Consider the following 27,913-nt stretch of genomic DNA (forward strand, 5'->3'; position numbering starts at 1 on the left):
CCGGAAGTTGGGGGGCGGGGACTAGGCCCTCGAGTCACTTCCGGGAGCGCGGGGTCGAGTCTCTGGGCGTTGCGGCGACAGAGTTTGGCGGGCGAAAGCAAACAGAGGTAGGTATTCGCCCCGCCTGTGGTCTGTCACTTCCCAGAGGGATTACTTCTCTTTCTCTTCTGTTCCCGGTGTCTGTGAGGCGCGGGGAGCAGCCTGGTGACATCTCGCTCTCACTCTTCCACCGAAGAAATCGAGCGCCCGGAGGCGGGAGATGAGGCCTGTCCGCCCACCCCGTGGGGCCACCTGCTGTCAGTGGACTCCCCCCGCCCTCGACTTTAGGCTGGCGGCGTGGGGCGTGGGGAGCGCGGGGAGTGCGGCCTCATCACTCACCTGCCGGGTGACCTTGGGCGAACCTAGCCACAGTCCCCGCCATGGCCAGGGTGGCGGGCCCCTCCCCGCTGACTGGTGAGGATTCCGTGGCCTCGTGCGCGGGAAACACCAGGCGCGTCGTTAAGCAGTGTGGAGCCCGAGCGGTGAGCCGGAGCCAGTCTCCTGAGCTTCGGGGCTCACAGAGGGGGGAGGTAAGAGCATGTACACGTAAAGGTGCAGGCTGCAGAACGGGAGGAAGCCTCCCTTCCTCCCCATGGCCCCAGAGGTGACCACTGTTACCTGTTTCTCCTGGAACCTTCCAGGGATGTGCTAGGCATGTTTAGGAAATACTTACACTTTTTTCTCTTTAGCGATGGCTGGGTTTCAATTTTCTTTTCTTTTCTTTTTTAAACACAAGTAGTAGCCTGTACGCCCATTGTTCTGTACGTTGTAGAACATATAATATGTTGGAGGTTGTCCAAGTCAGTACCTAAGGCTATGCCTCTTTTTTAACAGCCGTATGGCCTTTCACCATGTAAATAAACAAGAGGTAATTTAGGAACTTTTTGATGGATATTCAGGATGGTTATTTTTGCAATTAGCTACAGAAGATTTTGAGAGATCAAAGAATGGGAGTAGGATGCTTTCCGTGTCAGTTGCTTCCAAAGAAATGCTCCTTCCATATTGCCAAAGCTGGAGGAAGGGGTGTTTTGCTGCTGATCTCTAATACTGGCTTTGTCTTTTTTTTTTTTTAATTTTAATTGGGGTATAGCTGATTACCAGTGTTACGTCTGGCTTTGTCTTTTTATTTTAATTAATTAATTAATTAATTTTTGGTTGCATTGTGTCTTCCTTGCAGTGCGCGGGCTTCTCATTGTGGTGACTTCTCTTGCTGCAGAGCACGGGCTCTAGGCGCACGGGCTCAGTAGCTGTGGCCCATGGGCTTAGTTGCTCTGCAGCATGTGGGATCTTCCCGGACCAGGGCTTGAACCCATGTCCCCTGCATTGGCAGGTGGATTCTTAACCACTGTGCCACCTGGGAAGTCCTGTCTGGCTTTGTCTTTAACCAGAAACTTGTAGGAGAAGTGTTCTAAACCTTTGGCACCTACTCGCACTTGTCTGTTTTAGAATCTAGTATAAGATGGAATTCGTTTTAGCATGATATTATGAATTGTCACGTTAGGCTTCATGTATCTGTGTTTCCTAGTATTCTGAAGAGAGCATCGGGGCTGTCACATGTTGTGTCACCTGAATTCAAGTTTGAGAACCAGACTTTCGGGCCAGGGGAACAGCATGAATTCAGGTGAAAGAGGATGGTGGTGTTTGGAAGTAGTAAGTGGCTGGAGTAGGGATGGCAGAGGAAAGAAATGGGAGATGAGGCTAGAGTGGGGAGGTTAAGGAATTTATTATCAAGCTGAAGGTTTATATTTTGGAGAAATCATACAGATACAAGGTTTTTGAACTGGTACTAGGGAAGAAGAGGAGGTGATGAATTATGCTTTAGGAAAGCTAATATTGCTGTGGTATTGTAGTGGTTAAAAAAAAATGTCATATGCCCACAAATTCTTTGAAACTTAAGTGATGGAGTTTCGTTCCCCTCCCTTTGAGTATGGGCTGGACTGAGTAGACTTGCTTCTAGCAAATAGAATAGAGCAGAAGTGATGGGATGTCACTTTGGAGATTAGATTATAAAAAGACTATAGTTTCCACCTTAAGTGTTCTTTTCCCCTCCATCTTCCCCCCCACCTCTCCCTCCGTCTTTCCTTTGTTCAAAATTACTTTCTCTGGGTGAAGCCAGCTACCAAGTCCTGAGACTACTCAGGCAACCTGCCAGCAAGTGAGCTTGGAAGTGGATCCTCCTCCAATCGATCCTGCAAAGTTTTTTTTTTTTTTTTTTTAATTAATTTATTTTTGGCTGCGCTGCGTTTTCATTGCTGCATGCGGGCTTTCTCTAGTTGCGGCGAGCGGGGGCTACTCTTCATTGCAGTGCATGGGCTTCTCATTGCGGTGGCTTCTCTTGTCGCAGAGCATGGGCTCTAGGCGCACGGGCTTCCGTAGTTGTGGTTTGCAGGCTCTAGAGCACAGGCTCAGTAGTTATGGCGCACGGGCTTTGTTGCTCCGCGGCATGTGGGATCTTCCCAGACCAGAGCTCGAACCCGTGTTCCCTGCATTGGCAGGCGGATTCTTAACCACTGCGCCACCAGGGAAGCCGATCCTGCAAAGTTTTGAGAGATCCTGAGCCAGAACCATCTAAGCTATGCTGCTTCCAGATTCCTGACCCACACACATAAACTATGAGATAATAAATGTTTGTTATTTTAAGCCACTAAATTTGGGCTTGGTAATTTGTTATCCAAAAATAGATAACTAGTGGAAATGTGTAGCCCTCCCATCTTCAGACCCATCAGCTGTGTTGATGTAAAAGTCCTGTTAGGACCTCATACCCAAAACAAGTTCCACCATGAACTCATTATCTTCCTCTCAAACCTGCTCTTCGTATGTTTTCTGTCTCAGTTCATGGCACCACAAACTCACTGCCTAGTTGCCCAAGCCAGAATATGGGAATCCTCAATTCTTTTCTCCTCATCCTCCATATATGGTCAATAACAAAGTCCTGTTGTTTATTTCTTCTAAATATTTCTTGCATTCATCCAATCCTTTTTATCCCTTCCAGCTTGTGATGCAAACTATCATTACTTTTTTTCCTAGACTACTGTACCAGCCTCCTAAGTTGTCCTCCTACCTCCAGTTTTGCATATTATAGTCCATTCTTTGCCCTTCGGTGGGAGTGATCTTTGTAAAGGGCAGATGTGGTCCTATCAAACCTGATCATGCTTAACCAACTTCCTTGCAATATCATTGTCATTAGGATGAAATACAGATTCCTTAATTTGCCTTCTACATATCCAAGTGTGCATTTGTTTTCTTGTGTCCCATCTGGTTTAGAATTTGTCCTGGAAAAAAGTGTCCCAGTTTGAAAAATAAATTTTATGGTCAACCTCAACATATTAGGCACTCTTCATCTGCTGCCTCCCTTATTACCTCCCTGACTTCATACCCTGCCTCTCACCCCTTCAGTCTTTAGATCCTGGTTTCAACTCTGCAGTTCCCACTTGTCTTCATACCTTCTAACATGCTGTAACTTCTTCCTGGAGCACTACCACCTGCAAAGTCGTCCTACCATAATTGGCTGTCCCCTGCTTGAGAATAAGCTCTGAGAGGGCAGGGGAGAGCCAATTAATGGTAGGAAAACTATAAATGATATCTTCACCATTGTATCCTTAGCACCTAGCCCATATATAACATAATGAATATTCACTTGAAGAATGAGTAATGCATTGTAATGGCCTGAGACAGGGCTTAGGTTGACAAGAATAGGAAACTATTGTGGTTTTCTAGGTATTGATCTAATAGCGTGATAGCAGTGAGGACAAAGTATAAGACTTGAACAAAAATTGGATAAACAAGAAGGGAAATTCAGATTATTCCCAAATTCTGAATAACTGGGCAAATCGGTGGTTTTGTTAATAGAGCTTGGGAAGGCAGGAGGAGCAGTAGATTTGGAAAGAAAAATATGATATTCTTTTTCAATATTGAGTTTGAAGTTCCAGGGGTACATCTATGTGGATCTGGAACGTGGAGGAGAAGGTTCCTGAACTTAAATAGGAAATGTGAAAGTCATGGAAATGATGGTTAAAATTGTGGAGAGACTTCCCTGGCGGTCCAGTGGTTAAGACTCCACACTTCCACTGCAGGGGGCACTGGTTCGATTTCTGGTTGGGGAACTAAGATCCCGCATGCCATGTGGTGCAGCAGAAAAAAAAAAAAGCTTTGGAAATAGATGAGATAGCAAAGAGAAGAAGCATAGAGTCAGAATAGGGCTATGGAGAAACCCTCAGTAGGGGACAGGAGGAAAAAGAGCCTGTAAAAGAGAACTAGTTGATGTAAAAGAGGGTGCTTAGGAATGGAGAAGTGAGGATGTGTTAATACCGTCAAATACTGAAGAACTTCTAAAAGGCCAATTTGTTGGGCAGTTAGGTCATGGCGACCTTACAGAAAGCAATTTCAGTAAAGGATTATGAGGAATGTGAGTGAGAGAGGAAAACTGGAACATTGGTATATTTTAAACTTTTACCATTAAGGCAAATGAAGTGAAAATATTTTTGTGTCCCAGGGAATTCTTTATATTGACAATTCTCTTTACTATCAACGATAACGTATATACTAGCACTTGCCCATCTCTCTATATGGCATTTATTTTTAAAATTTTATTTATTTATTTATGGCTGTGTTGGGTCTTCGTCGCTGCGCACGGGCTTTCTCTAGTTGGGGCGAGCAGGGGCTACTCTTCGTTGTGGTGTGCGGGCTTCTCATTGCGGTGGTTTCTCTTGTTGTGGGGCATGGGCTCTAGGCATGCGAGCTTCAGTAGTTGTGGCACACGAGCTTAGTTGCTCCGTGGCATGTGGGATCTTCCCGGACCAGGGCTCGAACCCGTGTCCCCTGCATTGGCAGGCGGATTCTTAACCACTGCACCACCAGGGAAGTCCCTATATGGCATTTATTGAGTTGTTAGCATTTTTGATTTCTCCAAAGTTTGAACGTCTGTGGCCTTATCCTATTCACTTTCAATCCATAGGGCCCAACTCATGTGTAGGTGCTTACCACCAGTGAGCTTACAACTTAACAGGGCAAAATAAGGCATACGAGGCAGGAAGTGATAAATGCTGAAAGTGGTATAAGATGCCACATGAACTCAGATTACTTAAAAACTGAAAGAATAGCAGTAGGAAGAAGAGTTCTTAAAATTAGTGTTTCACCTGCTTTGATAATAACTGTTGCTTAGTTTGTTTTCTCTATGTACTAGATTGAATCTTTGAGGACCAGAACTAGAGTTTAGTTATTTTGGTACACACAGGGTATGCCTGGCCTGAGGTGAGCAGACACTGTGTCTGTGAATCCCTTTCTGCTGCCTTAAGGCTTTACTCTTAATTTTCCTCTTCCTGTTCTGTTTTCTTCATTTTCCCCTTCTCCAGTAGCTGTCTTTGTTTCATGTGTGTTATTAAGAGGTAGTATCATGCTACTTCTCCTTTTTTCCCTCTACGTTTTTTTTGTCCTTTTGTAGTCAAGTGGTTTCTCCTGACTCCTTGGTTTCAATCACACTATTCCTATTCCCTTTAAAGTCACCAGTGACCTTTTAAGTCAAATAATTTTTAAAAAATCCTTGTTCTTCTTGACCTGTTGTATTTGAAACCATTCTAATGTACACTGAAATTTCTCAAGGAATTTTATCCCTTCCTAAATATCCGTGCCTGCTGTTTATTAAGACCTGGGTTAGCCATTAGTGAGCACTAGTTTTAAATCTGAAATGTACTCAATTTTTTCTGTGTAAGTATAGTTGCCGTAATATGTTATTTAACTTTGGGATTTATGTTGGAAAATATTTTACTCCACCAGTTCGTCTTTTATTTTTATTTATTTATTTTTGGCCACACCATGCGGCATGCGGGATCTTATTTCTCCCACCAGGGATTGAACCCAGGCCCTCTGCAGTGGAAGCGTGGATTCTTAACCACTGGACCACCAGGGAAATCCCCCAAATGGTCCTTTAAAACAAGCTAATCTGAAAAACTAATCCATATTATTTTATCAAATTTCACTCAATAGCCTGAGGGTAGATAGTTCATTAATAAATTAAATAACTTAAAATTTTCTTAAACTGCTGTCCGTTCTACCTTTTCTTTTTAAGGCTTTTCAAACTCAAGATACTGCTGAGCACACACAAGATTAATACTATGTAAACTCTCTCTATCCAGACTCCACATATTAAATTACATTATTTATGCCTGTCTATCCTTTACCCCCTAAAAATAATGAATTTTTAAAAGAATTAAATATGGTAATTGCCAGCCAAAATGAACATAGTATTGTACTTGTAAAGGAATACTATAGGTAGTCCTAATAATGGAGATTGAGTTAAAGGAAAACTAAATGTAATTAAGTATCCTGAACCATGTATGTGAATTACTTTTTAAAAATTAATACATACATTAACATCTGGGAAGAAATGAAAGTAATTAGCATGTACATTTCTAATGGAACAATTACTAAGTTTTGTGGTATGATTTCTTTTTATAGTAAACATACATTAAGGAAGAGACATTCAATATTTTGAGTACCCAGGTCTCACTGAATACCATTAAGTTGTTTCTCTGAAGGTACTGAAAGAGGTTTCTGTTTAAACTTCTTGAAATTTTTTTTTTTTTTTTTGCGGTACGTGGGCCTTTCACTGTTGTGGCCTCTCCCGTTGCGGAGCACAGGCTCCAGATGCGCAGGCTCAGCGGCCATGGCTCACGGGCCTAGCCACTCCGCGGCATGTGAGATCTTCCCGGACCGGGGCACGAACCCACGTCCCCTGCATCGGCAGGCGGACTCCCAACCACTGCGGCACCAGGGAAGCCCTGAAATTTTTTTTTTAGTAGTTGCAAAATCTGCCTGCTTAACAAAATGGCACAAACTGTATGCAAAGTAGTATAAATCATAGTGCAACTACCTGCAAAGAATGTATGAAGATGTTGCTAGACGGTAAACAAAGTTTAAGAAACAGCAAACTTAATAATGGAGCTCAAATTCCAGTTATTTGAAAATAAATATTTGCTAGAATCAACTAGTAAATCTAAACAACCCTGCAAAATTAGAATAATTACAAATGACAGAACAACAACAAACAAGCCATATAATTATCCATGTCTGGGTTATCTAAAAGCAATTTTAAAAATCTTAGTGTCCTCAAGATACTCATCCTGGTATTGAAATCTGCTAGGAGATATTAACCTAGACGTAGTAGAATTAAGAGGTGAAACAATATTGCTCAAATACAGAATGTGACATTTTAAGGAAGGTAGGAAGAGCATGGTCTTTTTGGTCAGAAAGATCTGAGTCTGAATCCCAACTCAGCGATATACTAGTTATTTAGCTTTGGACAAGTTAGCTAATCTCCCAAGCCTCAGTTTCTTTATCTGTAAAATGAAGCTAGTTCTCCATTGGAATTGTAAGAGATTAAATGAGATATCATATATATCAACATAGTACCTGGCACATACATACTAGCACAGGGCCCTTTGCTGAAAATAATCATTAAATGGATTAGAAAGTGAAATGTGCATCTTAGGGCCTGAAAGAGGGGAGGCCTGTACCTAAACTCAAGCAGGGAAGAAGAGGCTGGTAAGTCAAGAAATTTTTATTAGATTCTAATTTAAAAAAAAAAAAAAAATGGGGAGGGCCCTAGGGAAGGAGAAGCAAGAGAACAATGAGATCACCAGAAAGGAGAGAAGAAAATGAAAAGGTTTTCAGTAGAGAAACTTTATCAACCTGTTTGCTGTTCCTCTTTAGCTCTCTTCTTGTACCTATATAGCTGTGTGGGTACCTTGAGCACCTCTTGTTGCTCAGTCTCATGATGTACACCAACCCTGCCTTGTACACCATTTAGGTAGACAACTTTTTAATCCAGTCAGTCTCAATTTAGAGGAATTATATTCCTTGAGAAATGTTATTAAGGCTATTAAAAAAAAAATCTTATTTATCTGGCTGTGCCGGGTCTTAGTTGTGAGATGCGGGATCTTTAGTTGTGGCATGTGGTATCTAGTTCCCTGACCAGGTATTGACCCGGGCCCACTGCATTAGGAGCGTGGAGTCTTAGCCACTGGATCACCGGGAAGTCCCATTAAGGCTATTTTAAAAAGTGACCTCTAGGCTTTAAAAAGAAAAAGCCTTTTCAGTACCACTGATCATCTTTTATCTTTGAAGATAAGCAGCTGACAACTTCTTGGAGGACTGTGTTCTTTTAACCATACCAGTATATAACTGGTGAATGTTACTGACAGTTAAAAGTGCATCTTTACTCAAATTAGGAAGGTTTTCAATAGCCACTGAAAGTATGCTAGGTCATCAATAAGGGATCAATAAAAGAACTTCTAAAAGTTATTCATACATGTAATTTAATAAAATAAATCTACCAAAAAAGAAAACAAGGACTTAGCCCTGAGGTTTAAAAGAGTTAATCAGTAGAGGTACAAGTCAGGTGAATTTGCCTCTAGCAACATGAAAGTGTGATAGGGACAATCCAGTTTTATAATTGACAGGGCACATCAAAGGGAACAGAGTGAAGCAAGCACTCAAGACTGATAGGGAGATCAGAAGGGAGCTCACGTTTTTTCACCTTTGGGGAGGCTAAATAGTCTGTTTCTGTTTGGTAACAGCTTTACAAAAGCAGATAAAGGGAGAAGAAGTAAAGCTTTTCTCTCTGGTTTATTTACTCATTTGCATTTCTAATGATAAATTCAAACGAGGCTGTTTGTATTTGCAACCAACAGGAGAAAAAATCCTAATTGGAAAACAAAATTAAAATTTTCAAGGACGGACAAAAATTTATGGGATATACATCAAATAAAATTACTACCCAGCAAATATAAAGAGAATAAACTGTTAAGACATGTGGGTTAATCTCTAAAACATGCTTAAAAAAAAGACAGTTGGGTGCATAATATGATTCCATTTATGTGGAGTTCATAAATGGGCAAAACTGGGACTTCCCCAGTGGTCCAGTGGTTAAAACTCTGCTCTTCCACTGCAGGGGGTGCTGGTTCCATCCCTGGTCCGGGAAGAACTAAGATCCCACATGCCACAAGGTGAGGCCAAAAAAAACAACCAGGCAAAACTAATCTCTGGCAGAACCGTGATTGCCTTGGCAGGAGGAAGGGATGGATTGGAAACAGGCAGAAAGAAACTTCCTGTAGTGATGAAAATGTTCTATATGTTGATGGGGGTGTTTACATAATTGTATACACTTGACAGACTCGTTGTAAACTTGAGATCTGTGCATTTCACTGTATGCAAGCTTTATCTTAAAAAAACACTCTTGTGTACACCTTCTGTTTGCTGGACCTTCTTTAAAACAGTAATTACTCCTACGAACCTAATCCTTTCAAAATTGCTTTCTCACCCTAAAACTTAGTGTATTTGCCAGGGAAATAGCAAAGATGGTGGAGATTGCTTTTGTTCTAAGTAACTTGTGTAGTTTGGAAGCAAACAAAGTCCTTTAGGAGGATTGTACTACTCAATTCAGAGGGGTGAAATCTCAACCTAAATATAATCACAAATAAGGGTGCAAAGCAAGTTCAGTATATGTTTTCTTCCATTATGCCCTCTCTAGCTAATCTATTTTGCCAGTAGACATATTATCAGTAGCCTCACTCTTCTCTAAACTCAAAGAATACAACTTATTTCATTGTAATTTGGCCATCATTTATTCTAGACTGGGAGATACAGTTCTTCACTACAAAGCTACAACATCCAGGGTACTGATGCTATTTTTCTGCTTTAAGATACATTGATAGAGAGAACTTGTGTATCTGAAACTGGTTCCACAGGCCATGAAGTGTAAAATCTTGTACACACTGCAGTACCGTGCCTATGTGTGGTCTGATGCCCAAACACGACATTGAGCATTGTAGAGAAAACAGGTTCACTCAGTGTATGATACAATACAGGTGATATAGAGAGACAAATCCTTCAAAAGGGAAGATGACAATTTTTATTGTTATTACAAAAGCAAATTTTTTTTAACATCTTTATTGGGGTATAATTGCTTTACAATGGTGTGTTAGTTTCTGCTTTATAAAAAGCAAATTTTTTTAACTTCAGTCATTTGAATAATTGCAAGAGCAAACTAAGGGCTTAATCCTCACACAGGCACCAAGTCAGGCACAGTAGGTAGCTACAAATCATAAGAAAAAGGTTTCTTTACCTTGGATTCCTGTAATTCCTACCTAGAGCATTCTGCCATGCTTTGGAATTAGTTAAAAACCCAGCAAACCTAATCAGTTCCCTTTAATTCTGCTTTTTAAAAAATGAGAGCTAGGTATTAACCTGCTGTCTAGTGAAAACTAGTCACTAAATCCTGGCCTGAGAGAGAGCCACATTTGTTTTAGAGCAAAGAGAAGAAAGTAGTTAACTAAGAGGTGTGTCAATTTCTGAGAGCCCCGTGTGAGTCCTTAAGATATAGACCTTCTGGACTCAGACCTCAGTTTCACCTAATGCATGTGGATGGTCACCTGAGGAGTGCAGGAGCTCCAGCTCCAGCACAGACACTCTTTCCAGGGAAGCAGGAAAGGAGGTAGCAGGGACTTGGGCTGACATCTGAAGCACTAAGGTAATGTGCCTGGCAGAGGGTAGCCTCAGGAAGCACAAAATGTAATTCTACCTTTGCTGTCCACAAACCTGAGGTTTAAAGGGCACAGTGGCATGTGTGGCAAGGCAGAAAAGACAATTACCATTCTGAGAATTGATGAAGAAATCCTGCCTAATTTTCTGCCTAATCAGACATGGTGCCTATCTGCTTCTCCCTTATTTTGGAGAACACTCCCAACACTCCCACACCTCCAGGCCCTTAAAACATTTCTTAGTAAACAACTCAGCTAGCATATTACTGTTTCAAGGAAGCATAGGATTAGAGGTATGTGAAAAGTGTATTTACTGAAAGGAAGACTCAATATGTTCTAGCATATTGAAAATTAAGAATATCCTAGAGCCAAAACCATCACAAGTTGAACCATATTTACCCTACCTGAAATTTGGCAGTAAACTGGTTCAAATGGAATCCACTGAACTACAGGAAAATAACACTTCCTATTCCATTTACCATGAAATCTAATATAACCAACTGACTGCTAAAGTTAAACCTACTAGGTTTTTGAACTCAAAGTTGTGCATGTGTAATTACATTTATATAACAAGTTGCTGCCATGGCAAGATTTCTAGAGAAAGAAACAAGATCATAAATGTATTAGATGGCATCTGCTATAATCACTGAAAAATTAGCTGGAGGAAATATAAGCCATATTATTTGGAGACAGAAAATCGTCCCCTAAATTCTATTGATTGCTATCTACCTTAAGTGTATATGTCTGTGAGAGGATTAATGGCAGTTTATTCTGATAAGATAGGCCAACGCTGAAAATTTAGTTATCCTACAGTCAGAGCTATAGTGCTGTTACCAGAATTTTCACAAAGGGTTTTTAAAAGCTGAAAGTTGCGTGACGTTAAGAGCTACAATAAAAACTGTCCCTTGACTACCTTAAATTCCTACCCAAAGCAGTGAAGCTGTCATCCACGAAGCAGCGGTCCACAAGGAAGTCCATGCCAATGAGGAAAGGTGCTAGAGTGCTGTCATGTGGAACAGCCATCAAAGACCACAGAGTAATTACAGTCGTAACTAGTGTTTTCTGAAGATTGCCAGGGAGTTTAGTTGATTTTTTTCAAAAATTCATCATGGAAGCAGTTTTCGACCATAAGTTCACCTTTTTCTTGGGTTGCAAAACTGCGGCTGGTTGAAAGTATGACCCAGAGTATCTGCAGTACTTCAGCTGAGGATGCCTGTAACTGTTCAGTTGCATCACGTTCAAAGTCCATCCCATATTGTAAAAGCAGTTCTTGTAGTTTATGTAACTAGCAGACAAGTATGAATTACCTCGTTACAGTGAACAACCTGTATCCTTTTATAATTTACAAAATTTTTACATTCAATTATCACATTTCAATTCAAAACAAATATACATGGGCTTATTTACCCAAGAACACTTTACTATTTGTCACTTAGTTTCGTGGCATTATATACTCAGTCCATCTCTTTTGGTTTGATTTTACATAATTTTCATTGGATGAGTTGTTTGCAAATTAAAAACAAGAAGCAAATGCTGTATTTCCCCTTCTCCCACAGTAAGAAATAGGATTTAAAATGGCCATTACTTAGATGTTTATTTCAGTATCTTTCTTAAATTCATTTCATTAATTTAAAAAACTATAATTAAATAATATATCATGAAAGCTGTATAAAGAACATCATTAATGCAAAGAAAATTGTGATTCTAACATATCTATGCTAAAGAGGAAAAAAATGTTTAGGTCTGTAATATCCTAAGTCTACAGCCAATTACCCTATTTTTGCCTTGTCAACAATGTAAACACGTTTGTACTTACAGAAGACAAAATGACAGCGTAGGAATCTGTATTGCTTTTTAAAGGTCCAACATCTCCACACACTCCCAGTTCACTTCAGACATTATATTTGCCCATCCAAGTAACCAGGCAGTGTAATGAGTTTAAAATGCATCAAGTTTAAGTGAGCATTCTTCCCAAAGAACTTAAAAGCCCATAAAAATGTATGGTGTTGGTTAACAATGAGGTTTCTTCTAAATAATCTTATTTGCATAAATATACAAGAATCCATTGAATTTTATTTCATAATTATCCTTTTTTTTTTTTTTTAGAGGTAGGCCCTTCACAGTTGATATCCATGTCATTTTACTTGAGTCTTGGCAACATACACATAATATCCTAAAAGTGTAAATGTTTTAATAGCAAACATAACTGTTTTTTTAAAAATGTGTTCAGTTTAAAAATGGAAATCTATCTCTGGAATTAATTTCAATGACTCTTGAGCTTTTAAAGATTCATTAAAATCCAAGCAATTGCTAGTATTTTGTTCTTAATAACTTGGAAGTAGAAAAAGAGTTACTTTGCACTGATTAAAGCTCCCACATATCCCAGAAAAATAAAAGCCCAGAGATTTGCAGACATAATAAATTTTATTTAAATTTCATGCAGTTTTAATAGCCATGAGTATAGTTATAGGAAGCTGGAGGACAGTAACTATGCTCTGTCCATAAGATGTGGCCTCATTCATGAAATGAATGGGAATTTTACAGTTAAGAAAACAGGATTAGATTAATTTTTATGTTTTGTGACTGGAAATACAGTCTGACTAGGCTTTTCTTTTCTGAGGCAGATGATTACATGGAAGGGACATGTCATTAAATACACAATTACAAAGTATCTTATTTAGAGATAAACCAATCTAAAAGAGGCCAAGTCTTTGATAAAGGGGGCATCCAATAAACCCAGAAAGTGTCCCCTCCATTTCCCATTTATTCTCATTAAAAAATTTCAAAGTTGTGACACAGTTTTAACAGAAAGTCAGCCTTTGATCTAAAATCCACAATGCTGCATTGCGGTTCATCCAAATCATAATTTAGCAAATTTCAAGAAAACAGTCAATTTCGAAAAATTGAGAAAAACTTACACTGTGCTTGATTCTATTTATCACTGTTAACTTTAGTCTGTGCAGATTCTGATGGTTCTAAAAATATGTTCATTTAGTTGCTGGATGAGATTTAGCTTTAATCAGCAAGAATCATCCAGCCTTTAAAATTACTAATACAAACAATAAACTGAGTAATTTGTAGAACTGGCACTTGCAGTTGATACAGTTTTCATATTAGATGCATGCAGCTCTTATAAATACTAAAGGAGGCATTTCTGCCACGTCTCAACATGCTGTCTTTATTGTAAATTCCATTAATTTAACAAGTTAATGGAATTTTTCGTAGGGGTACAATTTTATTATGCTTTATACTTATAAAAACTACAGTATGCTGTTCTTGTATTTTAAAACCACTTACTGTGTTTAAGAAATCATGTTAAAATATAAATTGGCAGAAACTGGTAGACCTAATAAAGCAGTGTCACAGTTGCATAAAGATACTGTATGTATGCATTAACCATCAAAAGAATGGGGTCAAACTAATTCTTTCTTTTAATACAAACTTGAACATTGTTTGTAAATGCCTCATTTAAAGTAGTGGATAAGGAAAGTTTAGAAAAGTCCAAGTAATAAAATGTACTCAATTACTTGGTAAAGTTAAAAAGCTAATGCAACAATGTTACATCCAGATAAAAAACATTATTCAAAAGCAATTCAAATACCGAAAAGGGTTTCAAATTGAATATTTTATTAACATGGTAGTTGTCTTTGTAACATGTGCACACACACTCGCACACTCAGAATGATCTGCCTGGGGGAAAAAAAGACTAAGTATGCCTAAGGGAAATGAAAAATTAAAAAATTCCTGGTAGGTTTTCATTATTGTAGGCAATTATGTCCACATCACTTACAAAGCTATTGCCAAATCTGTCCAAGGAAGCAGAGTTTGAGGGGGAAGAAAAAAATCTTGGGAAAAATTCAACAGTGGCATAGCAGAGCTCTCAATATGAGAAAGCTGACATAATGTGGACTTTTGCTGTGAATTTTTGTCTTTGCAAAACATGGGGAGAGGTTTGTCAATGGGCAGAAAATAAGAGTAGGCGGTGTGAAGTAGGCTTTTGCAGTCAGTTTTCCTCACAGTATTGTGCAGGGTCATCAAGAAAATGCTTAGTCTTTCTCTGGAACCAGTTTCAGAACTTTTCCAATTGCAATGGTCTTACCTAGAAATGAAATTTTTAAAAAACCTTTTCAGTAGTTAACAGCAAGGCTATGTAAGATATTAAAATTTATTATTTTAAATCATATTTTAAATCATTATTTTACAATGTAAATGACTAATTAACTGGCTTTACCATCAAAGACATGATTTCTGATTAATGGAGGGGAACTGAAGATATGATTTTCTTTCAAAAATCTATGCTTGGAGAAGTAAAATGTGGATATCCGTACAATGGAATACTATTTGGCAATAAAAAGGAATGAATTACATACAGTACAAGCCACAACATGACTGAAGCTCAAAAACATGCTGAGTAAAATAAACTAGACACTAAAGGCCACAAACTATATGATTCTATTTTATATGTCGTGTCCCAAAAAAGGCAAACAGAGAAAAAGTAGGTTTATGGTTGCCTAAGGCTAGGGGTGGGAATAGGTGGTGACTTTGTAAACAGGTATTAGGGTTCCGTTCTAGATGTTATAAAATTAGAATGCGGGGATGACTGTACAACTCTGTAAACATATAATTCACTGAATTGTATACTTAAAACAGGTCAATTTCATGGTATGTAAATTATCTCATTAAAAGCTGTTAAACAGGGCTCTCAGTCCTATTATAAGAGATAGAAAACCCATGTAGATCTTGTGAAAAACCTAAAAGCCAACTACTCTTTAGAAAGAAAAAAAATTCTGGGGTTAAAAATTCTTGCTACATTAATTTCTTCTGCCTGATTTTATCAGGTAACTAAAATTCTCGTTTTGTTATATTAATGGGACAAACCCAGTAACCAGTTTCACCAAGAAGAGTTTTAAGATAATGACTTCAAATGGATACCACCTTTACACAGATTTCTCCAAAATAAGGCTCAGGGACCATATTCATCATATTCCCAGTGCTTGGCATGGCTCCTGCCATGCAGTAGATATACAGTAAAGTTACTGCTGAATGAAACTGGAACTAATATGTGAACTGACTATTCTATATTTCAAGTGAACCATGAAGTTTTATGTAAAGTTTTCCATAGTCTTAAAAGTTATCTAAGTTAATATAATAATCTATAGAGAAATGTCATTTTGTTTCCATAATACCAGAGTTTCATGGCTGTGAGATAAGAAAATTACAGCTGTTCCAATCCACTCAGATAGGCAGAAATGGACACACACACAAAAGAACATGAATATTAAACTTCTGAAATATTAGGTGTTAAGACTATCAATCTATGTACCCCTTTTATCTCCCCCCATTTCGATGTGGTTAATGTTTATCATATTTGATTTTAAAATGATTTCTTCTGAGCATAAAAAAAGATGTCTACCTCAGAGGCTTGCTTAGTAAAAATTTTCTCTACAGGATGGAGTCCTTCAAGATGAGGGTTTTTTTTTTTTTTTTTTGCGGTATGCGGGCCTCTCACTGCTGTGGCCTCTCCTGTTGCGGAGCACAGGCTCCAGACGCGCAGGCTCAGCAGCCATGGCTCACGGGCCCAGCCACTCCGCGGCATGTGGGATCCTCCCGGACCGGGGCACGAACCCGTGTCCCCTGCATCGGCAGGCAGACTCTCAACCACTGAGCCACCAGGGAAGCCCCAAGATGAGTTTTAATCACACATATTACAGAGGATTTCATCATAGAAATGTCTTATTTAGTAATAAATAAAATGACTCTCAAAATCCACTGCTTGCAAAATATTAAAATTAAGATTATTCATCTAGAGCATCACTACTAAGATGTGTTGTCAAGTCTGTCTGCTGTTCAACTCATTCAACTCATAAAACATTTATTATATGAATATATTATAAAACAAGTATCCAAGTTTCCTATGAACTTGCAATGTGCGCTGCACTCAGATGAAGATTACCAAAGCTAAGCATCTTAGATATAACACTAGACATCAATTTAAAGGCTTACCCTCATCTCTTAAAGTAAAACGACCCATCTGAGGGAAGTCTTTAAAGGTCTCAAGGCAGATGGTTCCTGCTGTTCTCAAGCGGGCAATGCATACTTGATCTTGTTTCACAAAGCGGGGTCGAGTCTTACTTTTTTCTCCTGATTTTTTGTCTACCAAGCAGATTAAGGCCTATCCAAGAAAAAAGGATGAGATTGGAATAATGTCAAATAAAAATCTTTAATACTAGAAGTGCAAATAAGAATACATCACTGTTGCTGATCAAAAATTATCAAGATGAAATGGTCTTAAAACAAAAACCTCAGTTATCTTAAAACTCACTGTTATTTCGACTTCTTCAATACAGGTATGGATATGCAGCACCGCATTATAACCTGGGCAGATGATGGATTTGTGCTCTATAATCACTATCTGTCAAACAAAAAAATTCACATCTTTATCCCTAGGTAAAAAAGAATTGAATGTGTAACTCACAATCTCAGTAGGGCACCAACTTATTTTTGTGTTGGATCAGGTTGCCTTACCTCCAAGCATGAACTTTGTATCCTTACCTCACTGATCTTCTTGGCAAGCACACAAACTTTAAAGACACAGGCAGACTTTCTTCTCTGGGAAGGCTTTCCTCTATACTCCCCACCAAGGAATTAATCATTGCTGCTCACATGCTAGGTTTTTTCCTCCTAGATGTGAACTTATAGTTTTATCCGTTTCCCAGTATCCAAGGTCCAAAGTTAAAAACCTTGTATCTGACATCAAAATCTAACTTGATGAGTCATCGTATCTTAGAACTCAAAAATTCTGCGAGCTGTACCAATCACTTACTCTTTCATTGTCCTGGGGAGGTCAGGTTGCTAATAACATCGAGAAATTATGTGTGTTTTTCTGTCTGGAAAGTTATTTGCTCTGAATGAACAGACAAACCATGACTTCCACAGCAACTACTCTCTACTTAAAGTGAAAAACACTTTGAGCAAAATGTAAGTATCAATATATATTATCAACAGGAAATAAATAGGGAACTTACAAAGCATACTACCTACCCAGTACTTGTACCATCTTAAAGACCTTATGTGTATGAGATATACATCACAGTTCTGATCTCTATATATGGTTTATTCTATTTTAGTTCCCCTTCTGCACACAATGGCATGTCACCAATAATCAGCACAAAGGAGATTTAAATTCTAGTTTCATTTAGACAGTGAACATCATCATAATAATTACAACAATTGGTTTACCTGGGCATCAAATGTGCGACCAGAATGACAAAGATTATTAGGATCACAAAGTATGAACCCTGGAAGAATCTCCTCCTCTTCAATTCCTTTCAGTCTGATTTTGAGGTTTTCACCTGGGGCTACAGAATCAGTTTCTACATCATCAGAAAGGATTCCAAGAACTTCCACGTTGTGCTTAAAAAGAAACCAAGATTGGAGATTTTTTGACACATTCACTGCATTATAGAACAGAAAATTATCTGTTTGCTGAAGACTTGCAAGTCACATTTTTCTGTGGTTGTTGATTAGCCAAAATAATTCTTTGAGTGTGAAACTTTATAACATTTGTATGACACGAACTTAATGAAAAAAATCATATCCTAGAAGTACAAACTGCCAATTAGAAGATTTATCTGTCACATCCTAATAATTTCCAAATAGAACAAGTATAAAGTAACATTTGTCTTTTTCAAAATTACATTAAATCTAAAATTTGGATTTTAATTTTATGGATGTAATTATTATTATTATTATTGTTAAATTCCAGGAGTTAACAGACATAGCTTCCATTACCTATCAATCCCCCAAACATCCAAAGAATGTACTTTTCTAAGGTTATTTGAACAGCTAAGCTTTAAAGCACATTGACTGTTTAATAGGTAGTTTCCTTTTGGGGTGATGAAAATGTTCTGGAACTAGACAGTGGTGACGGCTGCACAAAACTGTGAATGTACCTAAATGTCATTAAATGGTAAAATTTATATGTCTTTTACCACAATAATTTTTTTTTTTAAAGAGCATATAGATGGGGAAAAAAATGTTAAAAGCAATACTCACTAGTATTCCCTCATTTTATTCCACTTCTGCCCTTAGAAGTAATTCATATTTTTAAAACACATGGCAGAAAACAAAATAAAGCCTTCAGGACAAAAATGAACTTTCTCATGATGGTGGACATACAGTAGAGAATCCAGAATCACTATATTCCATACGAGAATTCTACAAACTGTCACTTGCTAAACTCTAGTAGTTTCCCCATACACACACATACACAAATAATGGCTTTCTTTCCCAAAAGGCAGCTTATACCTTACTGATACCTGTCTGTTGAAATTCATTCCAAGAACTGGTAATATAGCCATATTTGCTAGCAAATTCTTTACAGTAATGGGATAAAGGGGTAGAAACTAGCAGTTCCACCATACACAACTAAACAAGTATTGTTTAATACTTTTTGCCCAAATAATCCAGCATAATTAATTCTCTCCCCAAATAAGGACTTTTATAGCTAAACAAAATAGAACAAGTCTAATCTCTAATCCATACTTATGAAAAATTAAGACCAACAAATTCTTAGTTTATGAAAGGTATTAAGGATTTTACCTACTCTAAGTACCTCACATAAGTGGAGTCATACATGATTTATCTTTTTGTGTCTGGCATATTTCACTTAGTATAATGCCCTCCAGGTTCATCCATGTTGTAGCCTATGTTAGAATTTCCTTCCTTTTTAAGCTGAGGTAGTATTCTGTTGTACGTATACACCACATTTTGTTTGCTTATTCATCCATCAATGGACACTACAGGTTGCTTCCACATTTTGGCTATTATGAATAATGCTACTATGAACATCAGTTCTTTTAAAATTTATTTTTGGCTGCGTTGGATCTTTGTTGCTGTGCGCTGGCTTTCTCTAGTTGCGGCGAGTTGGGGCTACTCTTCATTGCAGTGCGCGAGCTTCTTGTTGTGGAACACGGGCTCTAGGTGCACGGGCTCTAGAGCGCAGGCTCAGTAGTTGTGGTGCACGGACTTAGTTGCTCCGCAGCATGTGGGATTTTCCTGGACCAGGGCTCGAACCCGTGTCCCTTGCATTGGCAGGCGGATTATTAACCACTGCGCCACCAGGGAAGTCCCTGAACATCAGTTATTCAAGGTCTGCTTCCAGTTCTTTAGGGTATATACCCAGATGTGGAACTGCTGGATCATGATTATTCTATTTTTAATTTTTTTGAAGAAATGCCATTATGTTTTCCACAGCAGCTGCACAATTTTACATTCTTGCCAACACTGCACAAAGGTTCCAATTTCTCCACATCCTCACCGGCATTTGTTATTTTCTGGGGTTTTTGATAGTAGCCATCCAGATGGGTGTGAGGTCTCACTGTGGCTTTGATTTGCATTTTCCTAATGATTAGTGACGTTAAGTATCTTTTCATGTGCTTTTTGGCCACTGTACATCTTTGTAGAAACGTCTATTTAAGTTCTTCGCTCATTTTGTAGTCAGCTTGTTTTTTTTTTTTTTTTTTTTTTTTTTTGCGGTACATGGGCCTCTCACTGTTGTGGCCTCTCCCTTTGCGGAGCACAGGCTCTGGACGCGCAGGCCCAGCGGCCATGGCTCATGGGCCTAGCCTGCTCCGCGGCATGTGGGATCTTCCCAGACCGGGGCACGAACCCGTGTCTCCGGCATCGGCAGGCGGACTCTCAACCACTGCGCCACCAGGGAAGCCCAGCTTGTTTTCTTTTTGTTGTTGAGTTGTAGGAGTTCTTGATATATTATGGATAGTAACCCCATATCAGATTTATGATATACAATTTTTTACCCACATTCTGTAGGGTGCCTACCTATTAATTTTTAAATGTAAAATAGCCTGGCATCTACATCTTTTAAAACATTTCATTCTATTCCACTGAGACTCAGGGGACTAGTGAACTCAGTGAACAGAGTTTTTAAGGCTTGATTAACAACTGTAAGATATGCTACATTGACCTGCTTAGTCATTAGTATAAAGGGACAGCTTCTACAAGAACTAGTATATTAAGGCCCTTTACCTTTAGCTATAGCCCAGCTCTAGGTTCACTTGCCCATAATAAGTACTTTTCTTTTCTTTATTGTGATAAAATACTCATAAAATTTACCTTTTTAAACCATTTTACATTGTACAATTCAGTGGCATCTACGTTCACAATGGTGTACAACCATCACCAGTATCTGGCTCCAAAACACCTTCATCACCCCAAAAGAAAACTCTATACGCATTAAGCAATCACTCCCCATTCTTCTTCCCCAAGCCCCTTGCTTCCATCTCCACAAGCAAACTCAACTTCTGTGACTGCTGAACAAAATAGAGCAAGGATTCAAACTGACCATTATTTCCATTCATTTATCATTGACCTTCAAGTTGCAGAGGTAATTACCTTAGAAAAAAGATTCTATGATAGGATACTCTGATCTCCAAGGCATCAAGAAACCCCAAAGTAGGGCTTCCCTGGTGGCGCAGTGGTTGGGAGTCCACCTGCCGATGCGGGGGACACGGGTTCGTGCCCCGGTCTGGGAAGACCCCACATGCCACGGAGTGGCTGGGCCCGTAAGCCGTGGCCGCCGAGCCTGTGCGTCCGGAGCCTGTGCTCCACAACGGGAGAGGCCACAGCAGTGAGAGGCCCGCGTACAGCAAAAAAAAAAAAAAGAAACCCCAATTATACCTAAACAGTACATTGACAATTACCTTTTGTAATTCACTGTGCCTGGAATAAGGATGGTAAAGAAATTCTCAGGGGACCTCCCTGGTGGCACAGTGGTTAAGAATCCGCCTGCCAATGCAGGTTCAAGCCCTGGTCCAGGAAGATCCCACATGCCGCAGAGCAACTAAGCCCATGTGCCACAACTATTCAGCCTGCGCTCTAGAGCCCACGAGCCACAAATACTGAAGCCCATGTGGCTGGAGTCCGTGCTCCACAACACAAGAAGCCACCATAATGAGAAGCCTGCACACCGCAACAAAGAGTAGCCCCCGCTCGCCACAACTAGAGAAAGCCTGTGTGCAGCAGCAAAGACCCAACACAGCCAAAAATAAATAAATTTTTGGAAAAAAAAAAGAAAGAAAGAAATTCTCAGTTAAATCTTAACAAAGTCTCTATTTGGAAGTTCTGATGATTCAGGCCTGTTTTCCTACATAACTAATACCTCTAGATTGTTAGAGAAGTCCTCTGGAAAACAGGTAACAGTTTCTTAGTAACACGTCATGTGCAATTATCAGCAACTGAGCAGTCAGAAATAACACAAAGGAATAGCTTGAGATTTTTGCATGTTACTTAATGAAACCCTCTCCAATAATGAAGAAATTACAATAAGGTAGAAAGAAAGAGTTAGGAACAGACCCATTTATGATAAAGGCAAATCCTCTTCTCCCAAAATAAATCAGGAACATAGGTTAGACACATTATTTTATAGTACCCAACATAACAATGTACAAAAAATAAAAGGAAGCTAATTATATCATGATTAAAGCTGAGTTTTCATCCCTGGCTCACTTACTAATCCAGTGTGTTAACAGAAGCAAGTCACTTAATCACTTCAGATTTCTATTTACTTCCTGTAAAATAATGGAGTTGGGCTTCCCTGGTGGCACAGTGGTTAAGAATCCGCCTGCCAATGCAGGGGACACGGGTTCAAGCCCTGGTCAAGGAAGATCCCACATGCCGCGGAGCAACTAAGCCTGTGTGCCACAACTACTGAGCATGTGCTCTAGAGCCCACGCACCGCAACTACTGAGCCCACGTGCTACAACTACTGAAGCCCGTGTGCCTAGAGCCCGTGCTCCACAACAAGAGAAGCCACTGCAATGAGAAGCCGGCTCACTGCAACTAAGAGTAGCCCCTGCACGCAGCAACGAAGACCCAATGCATTCAAGAATAAATAAATAAATAAATAAACAAAAACGGAGTTGAAGCTTTCATGATGATGAACCTTTTTTTTTTTTCTTTGCGGTACGCAGGCCTCTCACTGCTGTGGCCTCTCCCGTTGCAGAGCACAGGCTCCGGACGCACAGGCTTAGCGGCCGTGGCTCACGGGCCCAGCCACTCCGCGGCATGTGGGATCTTCCCAGACCGGGGCACGAACCCGTGGTCCCCTGCATCGGCAGGCGGACTCTCAACCACTGTGCCACCAGGGAAGCCAGATGGTGCACCTTTTAACTCTAACATGGAGCTAATACTGTCCCTTCTCCATTTGTCAATAAATAACATCACATATTCTTGATTAAATTTTGTACTTGACATTAATAAAACATAATCCTGGATTTAAAAAGTTGTTTCTTTTAATGAAATCCCTAAGACTGAAAAGTTCTGGCTCCTTGCTAATATTTTCAAGAGAAAATTTAAATGAGCAAGAGCATTACTAATTCTTACCTTGTTTGGCATCATAACAAGCTGCTGACCTTTACAAATAGATCCTGATTCTAGCTTTCCCAGGACCACAGTGCCCATATCCTGTTTAAATTTAAAATGAAAAACCAAATGTCAGACTTCTATTACTACTCTACAGCAGTTCAACAACCCAAAGTGAAATCTTGCAGGGCTTACTCATAAAAGAAAATCTTTAGCTCAAGTGGTAGAATGCTTAGGATTAATCTCAAACACAGGTAAATACTCTATATCTGTGTCATAAGCATATGTATAATTATAATACTGAAAAAAAGGAGGCTTAGGATTTAAAAAGAAAGCACACTGCAGGAGACAGGGCAGAATTTTGTTTGAAGATCTGAATTATTTGTTCAAATTCAGGTTCTCTCAAAAATATCTGAGACTTTTCTCTCTTTTATAAAATTGGAAAAATACTTGTTCAAGAAATTTAACATGAAGCTAATCAAAGAATGAAGTGTTTGAGAAGGGCAAAATATTACATATTGATAGTGCAATACTTAAAAACCTAGTTAAAAATAGTGAAGCTTATTTTTTTAAAGATTAACATCCAGTTGGTTGGTGAGGCTATGGGAAAACTAGCACTCATATACTGCTTGCTGGTGGTCATGTAAGTTAGCACTGTATTCTGGAAGGCTGTTTGTCAGTATCCATCAACGTTAATACACAAACCCTTCCAGCAGTTTTACTTATAGGAGTCTCTCTCTAAAACTGATCATTGGCTCACTGGAAAATAGCTGAAATAAACTAAGTTTGTTGATTAAATTATGGTCTATCTATATCACTGAATAATATATAACCATTAAAAAAGAGACATCTATGTTATGTTGTTAATTATTAAAGTTATTTCATAATTTAAAACAAAACAATTTATCACCTCCCATAAAACCCAAGTTCTTGAACATTTTGGGTACCTTGTACTTATCCACAATTGGCAGCCTGATTGGTCCATCAACTGATCTACTGAAGTTTGGCAAATTATCCAGATATGGAATAAATGGTAATCCACTGAGAACATAACAATATCCATTAAAGAGAGTCAACATAAATGTTAAAGTTTTAAGAAATTACATGACTCTAACTTTATACAAAAAAAAGTGGTTATAACAATATTTCCATTCTACCCATGTAGTCTTCTCATTCAACCTTTTTATTATCCAGTTCATTTCACTTATTCCTCAGAAAAATTTAAAAAAATAACAAAATAGCTCAATATAATGAAAAAGCTTCCCCATAAACTTATTTTATTAAAATTGAGAAAACTATTTTATGGCAAATAGCCCACATGTAATAAAATGACTCCACTCTATTACTTAATTTTTATGGAGTTTTCCAGCTCTGAAATCAGGATTCTATAAAATATTAATAGTTTCCCCTTTAAAACTACAGTATATGGATTGGGAGGCTTAATATTGCCAAGATCGCAATGCTCCCCCCAAACCAATCTACAAATTCAATGAAATCCTTAGTAAAATCCCAGCTGCCTTTTGGCAGAAATTGATGAGCTGATCCTAATATTCATATGGAAATTCAAGGGACCCAGAACAGCCACAATAATTTTGGGGAAAAAAATAACAAAATTCAAAGACTCACACTTCCCAATTTAAACACTCATGAAGCTAAAGTAATCAAGACTTCACCTTACAAAAAATTAATCCAAAATGAAACACTCCCCTAAGAGCTTCAATAGGCTTAAATGAAAATAACAGGGCTAACTCTTTATGACCGGATTAGGCAACACTTCCCTAGGCATGACACCAAAAGCACAATTAAGAAAAAAAATAAACTAGACTTCATCAAAATTAAGACCTTTTGTGCTTCAAAGGACACCATCAAGAAAGTAAAAAGACAGCCCACAGAATGGGAGAAAATACTTGTAAATCGCATATCTGATAAGGGACTTGTATCAGGTGAGTAAAGTACCCTTAACTCAATAACAAAAAGACAACCCAATTAAAAGACAAAGGTCATGGTATTTTTAACGCCAAGGTTACAGTCAATATTTTCTTAAATTACTTACTAAGACACAAACTTTTAAAAAGGTTACTTACATGTACCAAGGACAGAAATCTGATTGCTCTTTAAGATTTGCTCCAGTCAGTCCTGAGCAGGGCATGAAGTGAATGTCCTTTTTGGGATTGAAGCCAACTTTTTTCAAAAACGGCACTAGTTTCTCTTTACATTCTTCATATCTATTAATATTGATAAATAACTCAATTATAATGTAAAGCAACTGAACTCTAGTTTCAACACTACACAAATTAAGGTTTAGAAAAACCCCAGGGGAAAAAAAGCATACAGTAACAAAACCATCCTTTATTCCACTAACATGTCTATTAAAAAAAAAAAACAGTAAGACATCCAAACTTACCTCTCATTGCTCCAATTTACTGTTGGATCATCCATCTTATTAATAAGCACAATTAAGTGTTTTACACCTGCTGTCTTTGCCAACATTGCATGTTCTCTCGTCTGTCCTCCTTTTTCAAATCCAGTTTCGAACTCTCCTTTCCTGGCAGAGATTACCTATTCCAAGAAATTAAACAGTTTATTCTTACACATTCAGGTACACTCTTCTAGCAATAAAACATCTTTCCTTTCAGTTTTATTAGAAGCTTCTTCCAAGAAAATATAAGTAAATTAGTTATAACATACATACTTTTGAACATCACAATGTCTAAATGCTTTAAGATTTTGGTAAATGTTTCTTGATTCCCAATTTTCCAAAATCTAGTACGCCTTTATATTTTAAAATTCTATGTATGTGATTTAGTGCTAGTACACTGACCACCCCCCACCAAAAAAAATTGCAAAATGACTGAAGACCTTAAAACGGATAATTTCTTATTCATTTTTGTACCCACAGTACATTTATTGACTACAAAATGGATTAGGCTTGGCAGTCAGTGGACACTAATTTCTGGCACAGTAAGAGGTAATAAAGGGCAGAGAAAAACTGGAACATTTTCATGAGTAAATCAAATTATGAAGATTTATTGGGCAGATTAGAGAGACAAAAGTGAAAATTGTGACTATGTATATATTATAGTTCACTGTAACCTAAATTCTAGCTTTTAGAGGGTAAATTCAAATGTTTACATTTTAGGATTTCCCTGGTGGCGCAGTGGTTAAGAATCCGCCTGCCAATGCAGGGGACACAGGTTCAAGCCCTGGTCCGGGAAGATCCCACATGCCACGGAGCAACTAAGCCTGTGTGCCACAACTACTGAGCCTGCTCTCTAGAGCCCGCGAGCCACAACTACTGAGCCAATGTACCTAGAGCCCGTGCTCCTCAACAAGAGAAGCCACCGCAATAAGAAGCCCATGCACCGCAACTAGAGAAAGCCTGCGTGCAGCAACGAAGGCCCAACGCAGCCAAAAAAGAAAAATTTACATTTTAAGTTGGGCTGTTAACAAATACACAGATGAATTGGAAATGTCTTCCCTTACCAGTACAGCCAAATCTGCTTGAGAAGCACCACCAATCATATTTGGGACAAAACTCTTGTGGCCAGGGGCATCTAGAATTGTAAAATGCTTCTTTTCCGTTTCAAAATAGGCACGACCCACTTCTACTGTTTTACCCTTGTCTCGTTCTTCCTGATTTGTGTCTAAGGCCCAAGATAAGTACCTGAAATAATTTTAAAATAAGAATAATACTGGTAAGTACATGAAAGTTTTAAAAACATTCTCCTACCAACATTTAAATCATGAACAAGACTGGGTAGAAATAAAAATTAAATGACTAAAACTTGTATTCTTGTGACTCAAACACTCAGTGCTTTTATATATATCCAGTGTCAATTATATATTCTATAAGCAAACATTATGTATGAGAACAAGCTGACAACAAAGAAAGATTATTTAGTACCAATGCCAATATCACCATGAGTTAAGTAATAAGTTCCTTTATATTTCATTTTAAAAATCATCTAGCACAAAGTATAATACAAATAAGGCTGTCTAAGGGTATCTTTCAAAAGTAAAGGACACTAATCCACCATTTGGGAGCAACGGTTACTTGCTAAAAATTATTTTGGTATTTCTTCGCTATATAAGAATTACTTATATAAATTTAAACCATCTCTAACAGTAGGTGTTAATTTAGATGACATCATTTGTATTTCATAGTAAGTAATCCATTTTTTAGTATTATACTGATTAGGATTTTTTCCCTTAACACAGAAATACAATTAAAAAAAAAAAAAGACCATCAATGTCCTATTTAGATAAAGCTTGTTAACTTAAATAAGGTTAGAAAGAAGAAAAAAGCTGACCCTTTCTCTCACCATGCAAAGGCAACCACTGTCAATAATTCCATCTATTCTTTCTTCATTATTCACATAATGATCATACCCTAAAGTACTATTATGTTACCTGCTTTCTCCCCAAATTCCACTGTAACATCAGTTCTATTCCTGGTTCCTATAAATTCTATAAATGAAATTTTAGTGGCCAGATAATGACTTAATTAAATAGATATTTTATAATTTATCCCACAAGCCTCCTATTATTATCCTGGATGTTTGGATATTTCCAGATTTTCTCTGGGTAAAGTTATGAAGTCATCAGGAACTGATCTACTAGGTAGTATGAGGGGAAGGGAAACTTTTCCTTTGTTATGACACCATTTTAGACCTCATGAACTTACATCTTAGTAGACTACAAAAGCATTAAGTAGGCAGAGTTTCCTTAAAAGTAATTTATAGTGTCATAAAAGTTTACCAAGTTTCTCTGTTTTTTTCTTTAGCTTCTCTTTCATATTTCTCAAGTGTCCTCTTGTCAACCATTCCAGTCAAATACCTGAAAATGTTGAAAGAAAAGAGAACATTTAGTTACTCGCAAATTATTCAGTTGTGAAGTGAGGAAGCCTTTAAACCTCTTTTGAGTGGAATTTGAACTCCACAAAAAGCTACTTTAAAGTA

At 38.3% G+C, this 27,913-nt stretch overlaps 1 protein-coding gene and 2 long non-coding RNA genes across 5 annotated transcripts in view; 2 read left to right on the plus strand and 1 right to left on the minus strand.

Annotated features, from left to right (window-relative positions):
- The first annotated feature begins 8 nt into the window (after positions 1-8).
- Positions 9-27,798, plus strand: LOC125961519 (uncharacterized). The gene is made up of 2 exons (XR_007472316.1): positions 9-107; positions 26,095-27,798. It is a non-coding gene; the product is annotated as an uncharacterized LOC125961519 (long non-coding RNA).
- On the plus strand, positions 114-9,268 carry LOC125961515 (uncharacterized). The gene is made up of 2 exons (XR_007472312.1): positions 114-1,660; positions 8,987-9,268. It is a non-coding gene; the product is annotated as an uncharacterized LOC125961515 (long non-coding RNA).
- The window catches only part of GSPT1 (G1 to S phase transition 1), a 36,028-nt gene continuing 18,038 nt past the window's right edge, over positions 9,924-27,913 (minus strand). For 2 of the 3 annotated variants that reach the window (XM_049699768.1, XM_004270169.4), the window contains exons 6-15: positions 27,714-27,791; positions 26,439-26,619; positions 25,360-25,514; positions 25,040-25,180; positions 23,903-23,996; positions 22,977-23,057; positions 17,814-17,987; positions 16,897-16,986; positions 16,578-16,746; positions 9,924-14,673 (exon numbers count right to left, since the gene is read on the minus strand). In XM_049699768.1, the coding sequence (XP_049555725.1) occupies positions 14,621-14,673; positions 16,578-16,746; positions 16,897-16,986; positions 17,814-17,987; positions 22,977-23,057; positions 23,903-23,996; positions 25,040-25,180; positions 25,360-25,514; positions 26,439-26,619; positions 27,714-27,791 (1,216 nt within the window). In that variant the 3' untranslated portion in view covers positions 9,924-14,620. The remainder of the gene's footprint in view (positions 14,674-16,577; positions 16,747-16,896; positions 16,987-17,813; positions 17,988-22,976; positions 23,058-23,902; positions 23,997-25,039; positions 25,181-25,359; positions 25,515-26,438; positions 26,620-27,713; positions 27,792-27,913) is intronic. The other variant, XM_049699769.1, reaches the window with a different exon arrangement.

Source organism: Orcinus orca, chromosome 16 (genome assembly GCF_937001465.1).
Source record: "Orcinus orca chromosome 16, mOrcOrc1.1, whole genome shotgun sequence".
Classification (NCBI taxonomy): Eukaryota; Metazoa; Chordata; class Mammalia; order Artiodactyla; family Delphinidae; genus Orcinus; species Orcinus orca.